Here is a 20,847-nt window from a genome sequence, read left to right as displayed (position 1 = left end):
TCACCATAGCTAAGATTTGGAAATAGCCTAAGTGCCCATCAGAAGACAAGTGGATTAGAAAACTGTGTTACATCTACACAATGGAATACTACGTTGTTGTAAAAAAGAAGGAATTCTTACCATTTGCAACAGCACAGGTGGAACTAGAGAGCATTATGCTAAGCAAAATAAGCCAGTCAGAGAAAGATAAATACCACGTGATTTCACTTATTTCTGGAATATAATGAACAACATAAACTGATGAACAAAAATAGATCCGGAGACATAGAAGCATTGAACAGACTGTACAACCTATGAGGGAAAGCAGGGGGTAAGGGGGTTAGAGATCAACCAAAGGACTTGTATGCATTCATATGAGCACAACCAATGGATACAGACAGTAGGGTGGTGAGGGCTTGTGCTTGGAGGAGAGGTCAATGGGGAAAAACAGGAGACTAATGTAATACTTTAACAATAAAGAATTAAAAAAAAATCCCATTTACCAGTGCAACAAAAAATTTTAAGATACCTAGGAATAAACTTACTGGTAACTAAGGAGGTAAAAGACCTGTACTTGGAAAACTACAGGACATTGAAAAAGGAGATAGAGGAAGACATAAACAAATGGAAGAATACTGGAATAGTGTGTTCATGGATTGGTAGAAGCAACATCATTAAAATGTCCATACTACCCAAAGCAACCTATAGATTCAATGCAATCCCCATTAAGGTACCAGCAGAATATTTCACAGATCTAGAACAAACTGTCCAAAAATTCATATGGAGAAAAAATTCTTAAGGAATAGAATGTAAGGGCCATAAACACAAAGGCCTGGTTGACTTAGTTCATTGCTTCATCCCCTGTCCTAGAACCAGAAGGTTAAGTGCTAAACATTGTTCAAGGAAGGAAAGACTGAATGTAAAAGTAATTCCAATGAGCATTCAAGGTCTCCGATGGCTTGGCCTCACTCTACTGTCCCAGCCTTATTTTCAGCTGTTTCACAAACACCCACCGTGCCTCCTAACTAGGCCCATCTATAAGATCCTTATCTTCATTTTCTTCCAATTTAAATTATCTTCCTCTTTTAAATCAAGCTAAAACTCCACCTCTTCTATAAGGCAGTCCAAAGTGGTAATCTCACCCGGCTGATGTGGCTCAGTGATTAAGCGTCAAACTATGACCCAGGAGGTCACGGTTCGATTCCCAGTCAGGGCACATGCCCAGGTTGTGGACTCAGAGGCAACTGATCAATGATTCTCTCTCATCATTGATGTTTCCAGTTCTCTCTCCCTCTCCCATCCCCTCTGAAATCAATAAAAATATATTTAGAAAAACCAACAAAGTGGTAATCTCTTTGACTATATCATTCATCTATTCAATGCCTTAAATATCTTTTAATTCTTTAGAGCTGTCTTATAATGATTTTTTTTTTTAATTTCAGAAATAGGTTTTAAGTTATAATAAAAAAATTCTTAAAAGGAAATATTCTTTATGCTATGAGTAAATAAGATTCAAAGTCCAATTTATTTAATTATTTTAAATTGCATGCTTTTGGTTTTAAGTATACCAAAGAAGTTTGCTTTGTGCAATGTAATGGTTGAAAGGAAACATTCAAAATTTGTGAGAGTTGGTTCTAGTAACAATTCTGATGTCCACTTTAACTGAAGATAATAATGACTGACCATACTATGAAAAGGCATCCCAAAAGTAACTCTTCCACCTTTTAACTGTGAGCCCAAGATGGCTTCAGTTGATTACATAATTTGTTTTAATATTATAATCAATACTATTAGAATATTCTCAAAACTTCAAGTCAATTTTAAATAGTTTTACTGATCTGTATCTTGCTGACCCCAGTGGTAGATAAATACAAACATACCTATACTCAGAGCAGAGAATGCAATATGTAGCATGTAAGTAAAAGAGATATGCCAACCTGGTTGTCTTGGCCCCACAAGTGTCCTCTGCTGAATTCATGTCACCCCAGCCAGGGTTTCTACGACTTAGCCGCAGGGTGACCTCAGCAACACCATCACGTCGCTCTGGCCATGGCACCCTGTGGACCTGAAGAGATCCCTCACTCTTGGACTTTGGGATCTAGAAAATAAAATTTAAAAGAGAGAGAGAGAGGAATTAAAAATAAAAAAATAAAAAGAACCTTCAAATTAAGTTACTGCAAAATATTTATTATAATTTATTAATAATCACATGCATTAACACTCCAACCTAGATATGAATTTTATAAACCTAGGTATGGAATTAAAAATACATTTAAAAATTCTTATATAGCAGTGGGCACAGTGAAGGGGAATGTCTGAACCATATATGGCCAGACCCCTCTCTCCTGGATTCTGATACAAATCTTCCTCAGGCCTAATACTCCTTAGAATAACCATTCTATGTAATGAAGATTTTAAGAGTATATCAGACTGCAACCTGGAGTGAAGAAAATAACAAAAAGAAAGAGGCAGAAAAATAAAAGGTTGAAAATCACTGAAATAAAGAATGCCAATGTCAGAAAGGTATCTAGAAATATTTACTATCAAGAACAAGCTTCACACCAGTTTGTTAATTATTTCTATTGGAATTCTCTTAACACAAGCACCAAATATCTGGTGTACTGACTTCTCATAGCTGAAGTTATATGCTCCCTCCAACCTCAAGCTCTCTTATTCTAAACTGTAAAGAAAGTGAATACAACCAATATTCTTTTCCTAAAAATGTATATAAATCATGTCAGAATTTCAGGAATATTTCAAACCCTTGGATCAACTTTATTTGTTACACTGGAAACTTCTCCTCATACCTAGAACTTTTCTTATGCTGGTTTTTCCACTTGCAATGCTATCAATTTATCACTGGCCACTCATCAACTGTGTAAGATCAAACCAAATCCTAAATTCCCTTGAAGTTGAGATAAGAATCCACTACCCAAAAAGCTTCTTCAACAAACTCAGGTCTTAACCAGCTTTCCCAACTCTGAATTCCTGCAGCCCTATCTACACTTGATTACATGTCATCTGATACCTTAAGTTTAGTTCATAATTATGCTGCCTAACATTTCTAGATTATATTACCTCAACCAGATCCTCATGTTCTACCTATTTCTCTTCTTCCATCCCTTTTCCCCTCTTCCTCTTCTCTGTGTTATTTTTTTTAAAACATTTTTACCATAAAGTATAGCAATGTTTTGAACCCACTAATACTTATTCTCAGACAACACATATTTCAATTACAAGATATTCCCAAATCACTCACTGGCCAAGAGGCTGAAACAATTATGTACGTAAGTATATGAAAATTCCTATCTCTAAGAGGATTACATAAAAATAATTTAGCACGCTGGCCTGTGTGACTCAGTTGGAGCATCAACCCATGCACCAGAAGGTTGTGGGTTGATTCCAGGTCAGGTACAACCTAGGTTGCAGGTGTGACCCCAGTCAGAGGCAACTGATTAATGTATCTCTCTCCCATTAATGTTTCTTTCTCACCCCTCCCCCTCGACTCTTTCTCTCAGTCCTCCCTCTCTAAAATCTATTAAAAAATAATTCAGCAAAGACTTACATTTAACATAAAGCAAATACGCAGTAAAAGCTAGTTTTCATTAATATTGTTGTCACATAAAATCTACCCAAATCTGATGATTACCAATTAATAGTTTGGTTGAATAGCTCTACAGGGTATTCATAACTCATGAAAACCAACAAAAGAAAGTACATTATTTTTTAGAAATTATAAACTATATTGTTGTTAGAGATATTTGCCAAGATTACTTCTAAAAGAAATATTAACAGCAAGAGAATGTGAAAAGTACAAATATATGCTATTATGTAGTTTATAAAGGGACTACTTTTGCTGTGATTATTTTTCATAAGAATAGACATGCAAAATTAATTAAAATACCAAAAAAGCAGTATAATTTTAAACTAGTGTAGCTAAAAAAATTCACCTCCAGACTGTTTTCTCAATTTTAAAACAAACAGTACAGCAGTTGTTTGGCTACATTTCATAGTATTAAAATAAGGACTTGACATTTTAGGTTCAATGAAAACTTCTGGGTTCTAAACTTAATTCAACAATTTATGTAAAAGAAAACTATTTTTAAAAAAAATATATTTTTATTGATTTTAGAGAGGAAGGGAGAGGGGAGAGAGAGAGAGAGAAACATCAATGATGTCAGTTTACATCAGTCTGAGGGTATTTCTGGGATGATTTCTTTTGTTTTGTTAATCATCTCCTGAGGATATTGTTTCCATTGACTTTTAGAGAGAAATGGAAAGGAGAGGAAGAAAAAGAAACATAGAGGTGAGAGAGACACATTGATTAGTTGGTATGTGCCCTTGACTGGAATAAAACCTGACCTTTCAGTCCATGGCCCAACGCTCTATCCACTGAACCAACTGGCTAGAGCTGAAAACTTAATTTCTATAGAAATAACATAGAAGTCATTGTTATTAACCATGAATTTACAATATAAACTCATTATTAATATATATATCAAAGTAGTACAAAGAATTGAGCTTATGCACAGAACCTGAAAATGTCACATGAAGCTTATATTGGAATTTTTGAAATTTGTTAGGAAAAAATAGCTCAGAAACTTTGAGACTATTAGAAGTGTGGGATATATATATACTTATATTTTTAAGGGACTGTACATTTTTAAAGGTAACTAATGAAATATTCTTGAAGAGGCACCTTGAAGACTATACACTTTCACTATAGATATTACTATAGAGAAAGTAAACAGTGATTTTAAAACCTGCTGTTTTTCTGATGTAATTAATTTGAGTACAAATGTGTTAACTTTGAGAAAAAGGAAGAGATCACTTATTTTACTGTATGTGGAACTGAGCTTTTTAGGAACGCGTGATCTTAGCCTTGGCCTTAGAAAGCAGGCGGCGGGGATAGTTTTATTTCTATGCTCCTGGGCGTCCATTTCAGATTGTTTCAGTTGAGCGGTGAACTCTGAGCGGTGCTCACGGCCCCTTTCACCACAGAACTCTCTGAGGAGGAGGAGGAGCAGGACACCAGGCAGCCAAGCCCCAGGGGACAGGGAACCTGTTATTAGTGTGGTTTTCAGCAGTGGTTCTCACTTGCAGGCAATTTTGTGTATAGATGTTTTTGGTCCTCATGACGGGAGTGAGGGTGTGTGCTATTGGAATCCAGTGGGCGGAGGTCAGGGATGTGACTAAATATCCTACAATGCACAGGCCAGCTTACCAGGAAAAGAAGTTATTTCGTCTAAAATGTTAGTAGAGCTAAAGTGGAAAAACCCTGCTTTAGAGGAAATGGTAAGACGAAACCTGTATCGAGGCCACTCCTCCCTTGTTATACTTTTCATTTCGTTCCATCTGCCTTTCCTTGCCATTGACATGTTAAGATGTCATGGGTCAAGATCAACTTTAGCAGCAAAGGGTCACGCAAGGCACGTAGGCCTGCCTTGTGTAGGCGAGTGTGACTCGTGCATCATGAGGTTCCGCTGAGCTCCGATGGGCGGGGACTCCAGCTATGGCCAAAAGCCTGACTGTGACGAACTGAGTGAGTGTGTCTGGAGAGGCCACCTGCAGTCTCTCATACTGTGTGGCTGCAGCAGGAAAATGGCCACCAGTTTGGGATTCTGACTCGGTGGCCAGCTCCCTCTTTCCACTGGAGATATCCCCTTATTCACACAACATTTGGCTTCTTATTTTAGCGATTTCTTCACGATAACTTGGATACCTGAGGGTGAAAACTATAAAAGCCCCCAAACCACCTATGAAAAACATTTTGCTCAGAAGAATTCTGCACTGGCTATTTGAGATAAGGATCTAAGCACATTCTCTCTGTGTAATTTATGTGTACAACTAAAATACTAAAAATTCCAGAAACTTAAAAAGAGTGCATTCCATGCATGTCTTTGCAGGTATGGAATAGTCTGACTGAGAAGTTCAGTGATCCTAGTATTTGAGATGCCACGGGAATGGAAACAAAAGAATAACTTTTGAGAATATAAAATCAGGAAATATTCTCTTAGATGCTGTAATAAACAAACATTTAGGGAGCATTTACTCTGTGCTAGGCATGTTTTCAAGGGATTTACATAGATGAATTCTCACAGGAACCCAAAGAGACAGGGAGTATTATTATTACCTATCATTTCACAGATGAGAAAACCGAGAGATAAAGAGTTTGAGTTATTTGTCCCAGGGAGTAAGTGGCAAGAGTTACAATTACAATCCAGATAACCAACCCTCAGTACCTGTGCTTACACTAGTCTCTATATTTGGTTTCAGGTTAAGTATTAGAATTGCAAGAAGAAAATACAATTTTGGATAAAAGTCACATTACAGCCCATAATGCAACCCATTTTCTGCATTCTCTCTTTTTGTTTGCATTAATAGTTAAAATTTTCCTTAAATTTATTTCTCTGGTGTCTGCTAAACTATTCTAGTAAAATAATCTAAGGGGGGAAATAAGATATGAGGTGAAAATTATATGGAAAGTGTGTTTATCATACTTTTATTAGTAATAGGCAAAAATGTAAGCATTGTAAATAGCCAAATTACCACAATGGGTAATTCTGGCCCCTCTATATGATGAAGGATTGTTCAGCCATTAAAATGTCTATAAGGTTTTTAAGGAGACTGTGAAATCATTTTGCCAAGACATATAATATGGTTTGAGCTCAGTTAGCAATAAAAATGCATATAGATAGCTATATTCCTTCAATATAATTTGGATCATCCCCATTCTTCAAACTGACATGAATAAATTTCAAAGGCCAACACCCAAATTCTGTTATGGTCAACACTACCAATGTTTTCAGATGGTCTGATCTTTAAAAATCGAACAAAGAATCCAGTCCCTGAAAAATATATTGGTGATAGGAGGCTCTCATTTTCCTCGATACCTGAATGTGACTAAAATTTTAAAAAGTCATAAGAAATTACGTGCCCTGACTTCATCTGTATCCATATAAGCCTGTCACATGAGGGCATAACAGTAAGCCTTGGCTGCAGGCCCTCTGTCTCCTGCGCGGCTGCAGGCAGGAGCCGTCTGCCCTGCAGCATAGAACACGGGAGTGGCAGGTGCATCCGAGGCAGGAGGGGCGGTTTTCTGGCTGGGGACCTGCAATTCGTGGCTCTCTTTCCTTTGTGTAGGTGAGCTGGGTTTCCCACGTATTACGTTTATTCCCAGAAAAGTAATGTGCACATGGATCAACTGCAGGAAATTATTATAATAATTTACTATGCTATTATAAAATAGTAAATAATACTTTTTAAAGATTATTATAATTAGGACAATTTTAAAAGCTTACGTATAACAACCTAATGTTTTGGTCTTAGAAATCACCTTAAACACTGGTCAGTTACTGTGCTTGCATTTTGAAATGACAAAATCTACTCTTTTCATCATCGAAATACCTTGAGAGATGATTAGAATAGGGCAAAAATTTATATTCAGGGCTCATATGCTAAAGAAAGATTGTGATAGAAAGAAGAAAGCAGAGACGTTAATTTTTAACATTTAGACTTTCTAAATAAAGTTTATTAGACGCCCTCATATGCTTGACCTTTTCTCTCCTCCACTTGTCATTTGTATGGAAGAGGGCAAAGCCTCTTGCTTCCCTTCATACTCATTAAACTCAGAATCTTCATAAGAAGAAATGGTGAAATAACAAAGCACCCAAAGAGAGAGATTTAGCTCTCATAGATTTTTAAAGTTAGGCCTTTCCAGCTTAAAACTTTAAAAAACCCTCTAACTCAGACAGCATGGCTCAGTGGTTGAGCATGGACCTATGAACCAGGAGGTCACAGCTCGATTCCTGATCAATGATTCTCTCTCATCATTGATATTTCTATCTCTCTTTTCCTCTCCCTTTCTGAAATAAATAATTTGACCAATCTATATGTGCTAACCACAGTGCTACTCAATGCTCCAGGTTTTGTTTTGTTTTTCTAAGAAAATTATTAACATGATTTGGGGAATTTTGGAATTAGTTTTTTGCACATCCCTTTCTCTTTCTCACTCTTTTTTTTTTTTTTCCCTTATAAAAATGGGTCATTGTTAAAGTTATAACTTACTAAGATCTCATCTTTTTAAAAAAATGCATTTTATTGATTTTTTACAGAGAGGAAGGGAGAAGGATAGTTAAAATCATCAATGTGAGATAAACATTGATCAGCTGCAACCAAGGTACATGCCCTTGACAGGAATCAAACCTGGGACCCTTACAGTCCGCAGGCTGACGCTCTAGCCATTGAGCCAAACCGGTTAAGGCTGAGATCTCATCTTAACCTAAGTGAGAGTGAATCTGTGTGTTAGCATAAAGTCAGTTTACTGGTAACTTAGTCTGCTAGAAAAATTACTCATATGTGAAAAGAAAGAAAATTCACAATTTAAAAAAAGTTCATCTTGAAATACACTGGTAAGCTATGAAACCAATACAGGTTCACAGTGTAGCCCAAGCAACCAACAGGCCCCTCAGCATTTGGTTTTTCTCCTCCCTTTCCTTCCTACATCCTCTACAAAAGTGGGTGCCGGCACAGCGGAAATTTTTATCTGTTTTGTTAATTGCTGTGGCCCTGCAATCTAGAACGGCACCTAGCAAACACAGGCGAACCATTAAACATTTGTATAATGAATGATAAAATGACAGAACTAAATGATATCATCTACCTTCCTCGCGGAAAGACTGAAATGTTAATAAATTATCAGTTGATACCATAAAAAACATTGATTCTATGTGTATTATTTTTATTTTAGAACTTTTTCAATATTCAGTTGTAGAATGTGTAAGTCTGTTTGAAAAGTAGCTATGGTACAGAAATGGAAAGAATCTAAATTTAAAGAGCATAGGAATTATTATTTTTTTAAATATATTTTTATTGATTTCAGAGAGGAAGGGAGAGAGAGAGAGAATCATAACATCAGTGATGGGAGAGAATCATTGCTCAGCTGCCTCCTGCATGCCATCTACTGGGGATCAAGCCTGCAACTCGAGCATGTGCCCTTGACTTGATCGAACCCAGGACTCTTCAATCTGCAGGCCAATGTGCTATCCACTGAGCCAAACTGGCTAAAGCTAAAGAGTATAGGAATTATTATTATTTTTTAGTTTTATTGATTATAGTATCACATAATTATCTTCATCCCCACATTCCTATCCCAAACCCCTCCCCAAAAGAGTATAGGAATTATTAATGCAAAAGTAGGTACAAGAAATGACATTTATAGGACCATGCAGTCCCAAGTAGAACCATCTGTTCTGGGACTTGGGCTCAAGAAAGTCTCACCTTTTAAAAGATGTTCAGCGATAAATCTGTACATGGCAGTGAGGTGAGGCCTGTTATGTTAATATACACACAGTTCCAACTGCTATTTCACAGTTATGCATTTGAGTCCCTGACTTCAGAAAACAATTCAGGCAAAAAGTCATTGTGTAAACTGAGCAGTTTCGGAATTTAGAAATAAAACTTTCACAAGTTTTCTTTCTATTTTTTTTCTCTCAAAGATGATGGAGTAGGTAGAGGCTGCATTCACCTCCTCCCATGACCATAATAAAATTACAACTAAATTATAGAACCATCAACCTGGATAACCATCTGAAGACTAGCTGAACAGAAGGCCTATGACTAAGGATATATGGTAGAAGCCACATCGAGACTGGTAGGAGGGGCAGAGATGCAAAACTGGCTGGCCCTGCACCCACATGTGGTGGTTGAGAATCCAGAGGGATAGCTTAGCTACAGAAACACACCCCTCCTCCCCTGAGGAGGACCAAGGGGTTTCAACCCTATGCCAGGTTTCCCAGCTTGGAGGACCAGTGCCAAGAAGAGGGGCCCACGTAGTATCTGGTTGGAAAATCTGCAGGGATTCTATCTGCCATGGTAAGAAGGAAGGCTGCTGCAAGCCCAGAAACCCTCTAAGAGGGCAATGCACAAAGTCTCATTGCAGGCACCCACCCTGGGTTCCAACAGAGGGACAGCAGCGGGAGGTTGTGGCTTTGGGGAACCGGCTTGAGGGACAGCCTCCAATATCCACTGTATTGACTTCTGCTGTGCCACGCAGGGATGCCCTCTTTCCTGGGTTGAGCACTACCCTATCCCCACAAAACATTAGCCCTGAGAGCTACACTAGCCTGGCTGCGATGACTCTCTGAGGCCCTGCCCTACCCAACTTGCACGTGGCTGGGCTTAAACTCTGCCAGAGCCAACCAGCCTGGGCCTGCATTGCAGATTTTCTAAAAAAAAAAAAAAAACTCTTGAGGAATTCCAGGCAACCTTGGTGGTGCCAGAGACACACAGGGAGAGACTGAGTCCTGTGGCTTTGGGATGAGGGCTATTTTCTCTACGTGCCTCACCAGCACCACTGCTCCTGTGGTGGGCCCTGCAGCAATAGCCTGGGGCTGCACTAGGTCCACACTGGCATCTCTAGTGTCCAGCCCTACCTACCTGGAATGGCTCTGGGCTCTGCTGGTGCTGGTCAACTTGAGCCCATGTTGTTGCAGTCTTTCTTTATTTTAAAACTATTTTTTTAAATATATATTTTTATTGATTTCAGAGAGGAAGGGAGAGAGAGAATAGAAACATCAATGATGAGAGAGAATAATTGATCGGCTACCTCCTGCATGCCCCCTCCTGGGGACTGAGCCCACAAACGGGGCATGTGTCCTTGAGCGGAATAGAACTTGGGGCCCTTCAGTTGGAAGGCCAACGCTCTATCCATTGAGCCATCCAGCTTCAGCTGTTGCAGTCTTTCTTTAAAAAATTCCCAGGAATGCCAGGCAAGTTCAGGAGGGTGCCAGGCACACACAAAGAGACTAAGTTGTTTAAGTTTAGGGTGAAGGCTGTTTCCTGCACTCCATGTGGGCACCACAGTTCCTGTGCTCTGCCCTCCCTCCATACGACCAAATCTTAAGATTCCCTGAGACCCTGCCACCATCCCCCCTCAGCTACCCTCACAAAGATTCACAAGCCCCTGAGAGTTAATGGCTGGACTCAGTGTATCCTGAGACTTTTGTCAAATGGCCTCAAACCCAGCACTGACAATGAGTTTGAATCTCTATTGCCTCTAGATGGTGACTCCCTGAGACCCTGAGTCATGCAACTCACCTACTGCTAGAGGCTGTTTTAGTGGCTGAACCTAAAAGGCAGCTGGCAGGTGGCAGTGGGCCTTAGGGTGCCTTGGGGCTCTTGATGACTTGCCCCAAGCCTGGAACTGGTGGTAGCCAGCACTGATATGCCGCTGGGCCCCTCCCACACACACCCAGCACAGACAGCTACCATACCAACTGTGAATCACTTCTTAGCAAGAATATACAATGAGGTAAAGGCAGTCTATTCAATAAATGGTGCTGGGAAAACTGGACAGATATATGAAAAAAAATGAAATTAGACCAGCTTCTTATACCATATACAAAAATACACTAAAAATGGATTAAATAATTAAATGTAAGACTCAAATCCATAGCACTCTTAAAAGAAAACACAGACAGCAAACTCTCTGACATTTCTTTTAGCAATATTTCTTCTGAAATATCTCTTTTGACAAGGGAAACAAAAGAAAAAAATAAACAAATGGGATTAGATCAAATCTATTTTTTTTGCACAGCAAAGGAAACCATCAACAAAATGAAAAGACAACCCACTAAATTGGAGAACATATTCAACAATGATACATCTGATAGGGGGATAGGCAAAAGTCATACAGAACTTATACTATTAAACACCAAAATAACAGCAACAACAACTAAACAACACACAAAAAAACAATCTGGTTAAAAACGGGCAGAGGACATGAATAGGACACTTCTCCAAAGAGGACATACATATGGCCAATAGACACTTGGAAAGATGTCAGTGTCATGAGGCATCAGAGAAATGCAAGTCAGAAGCACAATAAGGGCTTCCCAGAAAGATGGTGGCCCCAGCCCCACACCAGCCCACCCAGCTACTAGGGTGCCAGTGCCAGGAAGAGTAGTCCCCATAACTTCAGGCTGTAAAAACCAGTGGTGATTGTGGCTAAGAGGGGCCCCTTTCTCCCCAGAGATGACGTCTGCTGCTGAGATATCCCTTCCGATTTTTAGACATGTGGGTGTGAGCCATTCTGCATCTCTACCCCTCATTACCAGTCTCCATGTTGCTTCTTCTTTATGTCCTTAGTTGTAGGACTTCTGTTCATCTAGATTTCAGGTGATTCTGAATGATGGCTGTTCTGTAGTTTAGTTGTAATTTTAATGTGGATGTGAGTTTTCCTATGCCACCATCTTTCTGGGACCAACGTGAAAGTGAGAAGCGAAGTATAATGAACTATAGAATCCAGAGCAAAGGAAATGACTAGTGTAGTTTAGGGAGGCACCGTAATCCCTGTAGCCCTGACGGAAAGCAGATAGCGACACGTGAGGCCAGGAGAGCCACTATTCAGTTGTGTGAAGTTGTAAACTGAAGGATCCTGGGTCTCCAGTAATCTTGTACAGCCTCATTTCCAGCGCTGGCCTGACATACAGGTTTTATTTGAGAGAGGTGTATTTCTACCTGTTTAAGCCAATGTTGTTTGGGGGTTATTTATAATGCAGGAAAACCTAACCCAAACTGATACAAGATTTTGTCCAAATACTACTACTTATCAGTGAGTCTTCTCTGACACTATCACCAACAGCAATATTCTCCCCTATGCACCACTCCCCATTTGCTTGATCCTGTTTTATTTATCCACAGTGTACCAAGTATCATCGGACACACTGTATATTTACTTACGCTTCTTTATTTGTAGTCTCTTCCCTCAAAACAGATATAAGGCCCATGAGGGCAGGAACTTTGGTGTGTGTTACAAACGTGGTAAGATGGAGGGAGGACCAAGGAAGGGCCTGCCACACCCTTAAAAGAAAATCCAACAGCTTATTTTTATGGAGCAAAATATAGACACATGGTGACACGCAGCTGCCAGGGAAATTAGGGAAAGTGGCCTAATATCTGTGCATCAGCGCACCCAGACAAGGAAGAGAGGGAGACTAGATATTGGGAAGCCGCCAGCAGTCTTGATCGTAGACCTAAGGGAAATGAAGGAATGTCTGAAAGGATGTGTGGGGAGGACGTTCCAGACAGAGAGAAGAGCACAGCAGAGGTCCTGAGGGGGAGGCATGACTTGCAAGTCTGATAAGCAGCAAGGAGGCCACTGTGGGTGGAACCAAGAGAGTGAGAAACACAGTGGCAGGAGATGAGGCCAGAGAAGGAGCAGAGGGCCCAGGTCACGTAGACGTGCAGGCATTTTAAAGGCTTTGGACTTTACCCCGAGGAAAACAGAAAACTTCTGGAAAGTGTTGAGCAAAGGGGTAACGTGTTTTTCATTTTAAAAGGATCTTTGCTGCTGCATCGAGAGAAGATTGTAGAAAGGTCAGAGTGATGTAAGGAGACCAACTAGGAGACCTCATTGAGACGCTCGTGGCTTGGAGCACGGAGATTGTGAGATCACATTTTGGATATATTTTGAAGGTAAAATCAACAAAATTTGCTGAGGTTTGGGGCAGGTGGGAGTCAAGAATGACTCTAGCTCTGGTTGGTCATCTCAGTGGTTAGAGCCACCGACTATGGACTGAGGGGTCTTAGATTTGATTCCCAGGCAAGGGTATGTATGCGGTTGCAGGTTCAACCCCCACCCCAGCTTTGGTGCATGCGGGAGGCAACCAATAGATGTGTCTCTCATAATAGATATTTCTCTCTCTCTCTCTCTCTCTCTCTGTCTCTCTCTCTCTCTCTCCCTCTCTCTTTCTCTCTCTCTCTCTCTCTCCCCTCTCTCCCTTTCACTCTCTCTAAAAATCAATGGGAAAAATACCCTCAGGTAAGGATTAAAAATAAAATAAAAAAATAAGATAATCAAGAATGACTCTAAAGTTTTTGGCCTGCACATGGAAAGTATGGAATTGCCATCATGGGATTAGAAAAAAAATAGCAGGAGATAGATTTTGGTGTGTGAATCGGGAATTACTGGCTTGGACATGCTAACCTTGAGATGTACATAACAGACAAGTGAAGGTGTCACACAGGCAGCTGGATATTAGAGTTGGTGTTTAGAGGCTTGAACTGAAAATGCAAATTCGGGAGTCATCTATATGTAGATGGTATTTACAAGCCAAGCAATTGGGAGAGATCACCTAGTGAGTAAATCTAGATAGAGAAGGAAAGGGGACTAAGCACTGAACCCCGGGGTACTCCATAGTTAGAGGGAGAAGACTCAGAGACACTGAGGAGTGGACAGGGAGGTAGAGGGAAAACTCAGACAGTGTCTTGAAAAACAAGGGAAAGAATTCCAACAAGAAGGAATGAATGCAGTTACCATATAACCCAGCAATTACAAAACATATGCCCACAGGACATTTGTACATAAATGTCTATAGCAGCATTATTTATTATAGCCAAAAAGCAGCAACAACTCAGATGTCTATTAACTGATTCATGGTTAAGCAAAAGGAATGAAGTTCTAAAATATGCTATAAAATAGATGAATCTGCCCTAGCCAGTTTGGCTCAGTGGATAGAACGTCTGCCTGCGGACTGAAGGGTCCAGGGTTTGATTCTGATCAAGGGCACATGCCCGGGTTGTGGGCTCGATCCCCCGTAGGGGGCATGCAGGAGGCAGCAGGTCAATGATTCTCTCTCATCATTGATGTTTCTATCTCTCCCTTCCTCTCTGAAATCAATAAAAGCATATTAAAAAAAATAAAATCAAGAGTTCAATTAAAAAATAAAATAGCTGAATCTTGGAAATATTATGCTATGTGAAAGAAGGCAGACACAAAAAGAAACGTACTGTATTATTCCACTTCTATGAAATGCTCAGAATACACAAATATACTGAATCTGGTAACATGGTGACACTTCACAAGAGCTTTTTTTATTCTGTCGTGGAATTGATTAGAGTGGGTTCCAGAGAGAACAGAGAAGAGGATGTGAAAACAGCAAGTTTATATAATTCTTTTGAGGAGTATTGTTGTAAGGAATAACAGAGGAAATGGGTGATTACTGAAGGGGGCTGTGAAGTCACAGGAGAGTTTTTTTTAAATTTTGGAAATAAGATAGGAAATATTATAGCATATTTCCTTGCTAATGGAAGTGATTCAGTAGACAGATGAAAAGCTGATGGCAGGAGAGGGAGCAGAGTTCCTGAGGGGGTCAGAGCTACGGGAGCTGGTGCACTGTGGACGCCTGATCTTGGACAGGAGCCAGCACAGCACCTCTCCTGTGACCGGAAGGAAGTTGAGGATATGACATGGGGGCAGGCAGTGGATGGATGCCAGGGAGGGAACAGGTGGACGTTCTCTCCTGATGCTCAGTGAAATAGAAAGTAAGATCATTACTGAGAGTGAAGGGTGAAAAGGGGGATGTTGGAAGTCGAGGATCAAGGAGAAAGTTTGAAACAGTTGTTTGAAAGAGAGGAAGAATGAAAGGATTGGGATATCAGACTGCCAGCAATATGAAGGCCCATTTGAGATCAGTAATCATGTAGACTGAGACATCAAGTCCAAAGTTAGTGGTAGGAGGAAATAACAAAGGTCAGGGTGGTTATAAGTGAAACAGAGAATAAAAATCAATAGAAAATATCAATGAAATGAATAACTAGATTTTTTTTAAAGATAAATAAAATAGGGAAATAAAAACTTTTAACTAGATCCAGATGAAAAAAGAGAGGACTTAAATAAACAAAATCTAAAATGAAAAAGGAGACATTTCAACTGATACTATAGAAAACAAAGGACCATAAGAGACTACTAGAACAATAACACACCAACAAATTGGACAATCAAGAAGTGGATAAATTCCTAGAAACATACAACCTACCAAATTGAATCATAAATAGAAAATTTGGACAGACCAATTACTAGTAAGGAGATTGAAACTGTAATCAAAATCCTCACAACAAAAGTCCAGACTTTGGTGTCTTCTACCAAATGTGTAAAGAAGAATGAATACCAATTCAATTCTTCCAAAATAAATAGAAGATAGATCACTTCCAAATTCATAAAACCCTGATATCAAAACCAGGCAAAGACACTACTAAAAAAAAAGGCTAATATCCCTGGCAAACATACATGCAAAAATATTAGCAAATTGAATTCAACAATACATCAAAATATATTCCTTTTTCTAAGCACTAATCAAGTGGGTTCCTCAAAGTTCCTATAAGACATGAAAACATGTTTGTTTTTAATATATCTTATTGATTTTTTTTTACAGAGAGGAAGAGAAAGGAATAGAGAGTTAGAAACATTGATGAGAGAGAGTCATTGATTGATCAGCTGTCTCTTGCACACCCCCTACTGGAGTTGTGCCCGCAACCAAGGTACATGCCCTTGACCGGAATCGAACTGGGGACCTTTCAGTCTGCAGGCCGATGCTCTATCCACTCCTGAGGCAAACCGGTTTTGACAAAATATGTTTTGATAATGTCATTCATGGGCTCTTAAAAATTATCTGATTTTTCTAAGCATAAATATGGGGGAGGGACTAATGCAGCCTAGGTTTCTCCAAAAGCGAAAGTTTACTTTGCAAGATTCTATATTGTTCAGCAATAGTTTTCTTCTGGAAAACTTCTAGAAATCATTCGTCTGTGACTGCGAATAGTAATTACCACTATTGCCGAGACTGGTTTGGCTCAATGGATAGAGCGTCGGCTTGGGGACTGAAAGATACCGGGTTCAATTCCGGTCAAGGGCATGTACCTTGGTTGCGGGCATATCCCCAGTAGGGGGTGTGCAAGAGGCAGCTGATTGATGACTCTCTCATCGATGTTTCTAGCTCTCTATCTCTCTCCCTTCCTCTCTGTACAAAATCAATAAAATGTATTTAAAAAAAAAAGTAATTACCACTGTTATGTTTGCATATCTATGATAAATCCATAAGCAAAGTACCATTTTTGGGGTGGGGGCCCCTCCCACATCAGTAACAGTGAAGGAATACTGCACTAAAAGATAAAGGGAATGTTTTGGTGAGCAGGACAGCACATTTGTATCTGCATGTATTTCTCAATGTGTGTTTTGAGCATGGCTGCCAAAAAATGATTAGAGGGATAAAATAAATGCTATTTATAATCCAAGTTGGTTTTTTTTAGATGTAGTCCTTACTATAAACAAGAAAAACTGATGAAATGGTTTGCATTGCTTTTGCCAAACTCAAACTAATGAGCCCTCTCCGCAAAGCTGCCTGGAAATCATAAGGCTTGGTGTCTGTGAGGCCTCTTCTACGTTGAAAGGGGTCTCCCCTGCTAGGATGCTGCTCGATTAACAAAGTGGAGGTGTTACTACTAATTCCTTGACTTTAGTAAAATACACATTCTCAATGGATTAAGAATCATTTCCTTTGTTATAAATCGAAGCAAATATTTTATTTTGCAGCATATTTATGGGGAAGCAACTGGCTTTGAACTCAATTTCTCCCTGTTGCCAGCATTATAATGTTGGGAAATTCCCTTAACTTCTCTAAGGCTCACATGCCTCGTCTGTATAATTAAAAACCTACGCCTTATATAAGACGTGATGGGAGTTAAATGAGATCATTCTTGTTCCATTAGTTCTTGGAATAGAATAAGCACATAACAAATAATAGAAGTGAGAGCCGTTAGTTTTAATAATTAATAAAAATAATAAAGGACTTCAAAGCTTGGAAAGATATGTCACTCCTCCAAACTAACCGAGTGGCTTAATCTTAAATAGCATTCTTCAAATGTGACAGTGCAATTCAATAAGGATTTGTTGAACAAGTACGACATGCTGGGCCTCGGAATGGTCTAAAGTTTTAAAGAAGTGATGGTCTAGCACCGTGGTCGGCAAACTGCGGCTCGAGAGCCACATGGGGCTCTTTGGCCCCTTGAGTGTGGCTCTTCCACAAAATTCCATGGTCTGGGCGAGTCTATTTTGAAGAAGTGGAATTAGAAGAAGTTTAAGTTTAAAAAATTTGGCTCTCAAAAGAAATTTCAATCATTGTACTGTTGATATTTGGCTCTGTCGACTAATGAGTTTGCCGACCTCTGGTCTAGCAGGGAGACAGACACATGGACTTCTATCTCCAGTCTGGTAGGCATAACATTTAACTACTGTATACTTTTTTTCTCATTTTCAGTTAAAAGCAGCCCTATTAAATAGGTACTTGTTATTTCTATTTTACAGATGAGAGAACAGAGATACAGTATTTAGGAAAATCTCTCCAGGTCACCCAATTAGTATGTAATGAGTTGAGGATTTGAATTTCTGGCAATCCTACCCAGAAACTAGCAACCTTAACATTTATTATACTACACTGCCTCTTATATATTTTTAAAACATTCAATAGCAACAAATGTTTATTGAGCACTTAGCACCTATGAGGCACTAAGAATACAGTGGAGAATAAATCACACCTGATTTCTGTACTCTGGAGCCTGGAGTCTAGTGAGGAAGACAAATATTAATTCTATAACTACATGACTACATACAAATGAACTATCATAAATGTTAGGAAAATTGTAAGTAAGAAATGTATAATGTATGCAGTGTTACTGAAGAATATACATAAGCCACACAATCCTACCAGAGGGAGATAAAGGTGAAGAGGAAAGGCCTTCCAGATAATGAGAAAAGGAGCAAAAGTAAAAAACAAGAAACCTGGAATGATCGGGACTGGAGGGGAACAGAGAGGTAGTAGCCAAGAGATCAGGTTGGAGGGTTGGGTTGGGGCCAGACTGTTAAGGGCAATGTGTACTGTGCTAAAGGGTTTGACCTTTGCTCAGTATTCAATGGGGGAACAAAGTATTTTATAATAATCATTCTGGCCATGGTTTGGCGGAAAGACTAGGGTGACATAAATATGTTTTTGACTAAAACTCCCTCAAACACGGATCTTTATCAATAATACTGGGTGTCCCCCCAAAATGTACATGCACTTTAACAACTGATAGCTCAATTTTGAAAATGAAATGTCTTTTAATAAACCCTGCATTTATATTTATTCAGTGTGTGTATACATTTTTGGGGGGGACACACTATATATGCCAGAGATTACATTCATATTTTTTTCATCTTCTCACTTTGATATTCATTCACTGGAGCTTGAGTAACGAACAATTTTGATTGCCTTCCAGAGCTCATACTCCTCCTTCTTCTGTGCCAATGGGTTCCCAACAAGGTAACTCCTTTCAGGACCCTAAGGGGCAAATCACGTGATCTTGACCAGGCTAACTAGTGTGTTCTCCTATGTTCTAGCCACAAGTCAATCTAAGGAACTTTCCTGGGAATGATAGTACAAAGGTTCTCTCTTGTTCTAGTGAATGTGGTCGCTCTGGAAGAGAATTCTCTACAGGTCTCCTATGTTTCTGTATGTCTTGGAAACAGAGAAATTGATTGCCTTTGCTCTGTATTATCTTTTTAAGAAAATACTGGCTGTTGTTACTGCTGTAAGTAATCAAGTGTTCTTTGTCTCAGACCCAAGAGTCTCATGTCTTTGGCTATAACACATGAATCTGTGGCAGATTAACTTGTCAGCTTGCAAATAGGGTAAAATTTCAGACCCTTTACAGTTCTCAGTCATTAGCACACAGCCCTGGGAGCCTATGGGCAGCCATCTTGATAATGTGGCCCTAACATGAAGCTGGCACTATGGGATTCAAAAACATGGTAAGAAATTAGATCCGTGGTAGACATCATTAAGTTAGGCTCAAGGTGTTTATGTTCCAAACCTCTTTAGACATCTATTTTATGTTCTCTTCAGTATCATCTATTCCAATTATTTTCTGCATATGCAGTCTACAACGTATTGGGTATGAAATGGTGCATGACTATGCCCTTGAGCTAGCAGGACTGGTGATTATTGCCTTATAATCTCTTGTAAAAAGTGTCATGGCACTGTGTAATGGAATTATCACTTTTTTTCAGCTTGTGCCTGAATCAAGAAGAGGCTTTCCAATCTAAGGAAGAGAAATATAATCCTTTCCATTGCCCAAGAGCAGAGACAACAGATGGGAGAGGGAACACACATGGGGACAGATGACTTAGACAAGAGAAACACTGCCAGAGCCAATGGACATAGGCCATCTCTGGATTTCCAGTTTACATTTCTAGTTATGTAGGAATCAGAAATACTTAGCTGCTGAAGGCAAATGCAGCTATAACTACAGATGTCCGAGAAAGACAGCCAGGGAGGTCCAATGAAGTCACACTGATACCAAGGACACATATCATTTTCATAGCTCCCCAAGTCACTCTAGAAAGGATTCACCAAGTAGATTGTAAAGGTGTTCTCAGCATTATCTTTCAAAGATCAACTGGAGAGAAAAAGCTCTTGAGAGAAAATCTTGGTGAAAGAGTTAGTGCCTTATAATCTCTGATAGCTCATACGCTCTGTGTTTGCCTCATTTCTGGGATTTGAAATTACAAAAATTTAATCACCACAAAACTAATTGATAATGGTAGAATTATTATAAATAGCATTATTATTATTCCAAATAGTTGGAAGCAGAGCCTAGTTTGCTTATGTAAACTTAAACTTGTTCATATAAGGCCACAAAGAACCTAAAGTTATAAACCAAGGCGTAACCAATGAAGTAATTTTTCTATTGAATGTTTGGTTATGAGCCATAAAGCAAGACTGACAGAGATCAATAAATGCATACTAATTATTGATTTTGTATATGCTTGAAATACTCCAAATGGCATTAAATTCACAAAAGTAATAAATTCCTTCAGACAATTTTAGTGATAGGTTTCAAGAGTGCCTTTTATTTAAGAAGTAATTCGCTTAGGGTCTCTTTACCTAAAAATAGTTATACCAATGCAAAAGGAGCTAATAAGCAAATGTTACCCAAAAATTTTCCTCAAATCCTTCATTTTATTTCAATGCATTTATTTGATGAGTATATATA

The 20,847-nt window shown here is 39.2% G+C and overlaps 1 protein-coding gene across 2 annotated transcripts in view; it reads right to left on the bottom strand.

Moving 5' to 3' along the window:
* The window catches only part of FAM13A (family with sequence similarity 13 member A), a 238,005-nt gene that overhangs the window by 122,936 nt on the left and 94,222 nt on the right, over positions 1-20,847 (bottom strand). For both annotated transcript variants that reach the window (XM_084881811.1, XM_084881812.1), the window contains exon 7: positions 1,917-2,077. In XM_084881811.1, coding sequence (XP_084737937.1) covers positions 1,917-2,077 — 161 coding nt within the window. The remainder of the gene's footprint in view (positions 1-1,916; positions 2,078-20,847) is intronic.

Source organism: Pipistrellus hanaki (assembly GCF_964339955.1).
Source record: "Pipistrellus hanaki genome assembly, chromosome: 1".
NCBI classification, from domain to species: domain Eukaryota; kingdom Metazoa; phylum Chordata; class Mammalia; order Chiroptera; family Vespertilionidae; genus Pipistrellus; species Pipistrellus hanaki.
This window is presented reverse-complemented; position numbering and strand designations above follow the sequence as displayed.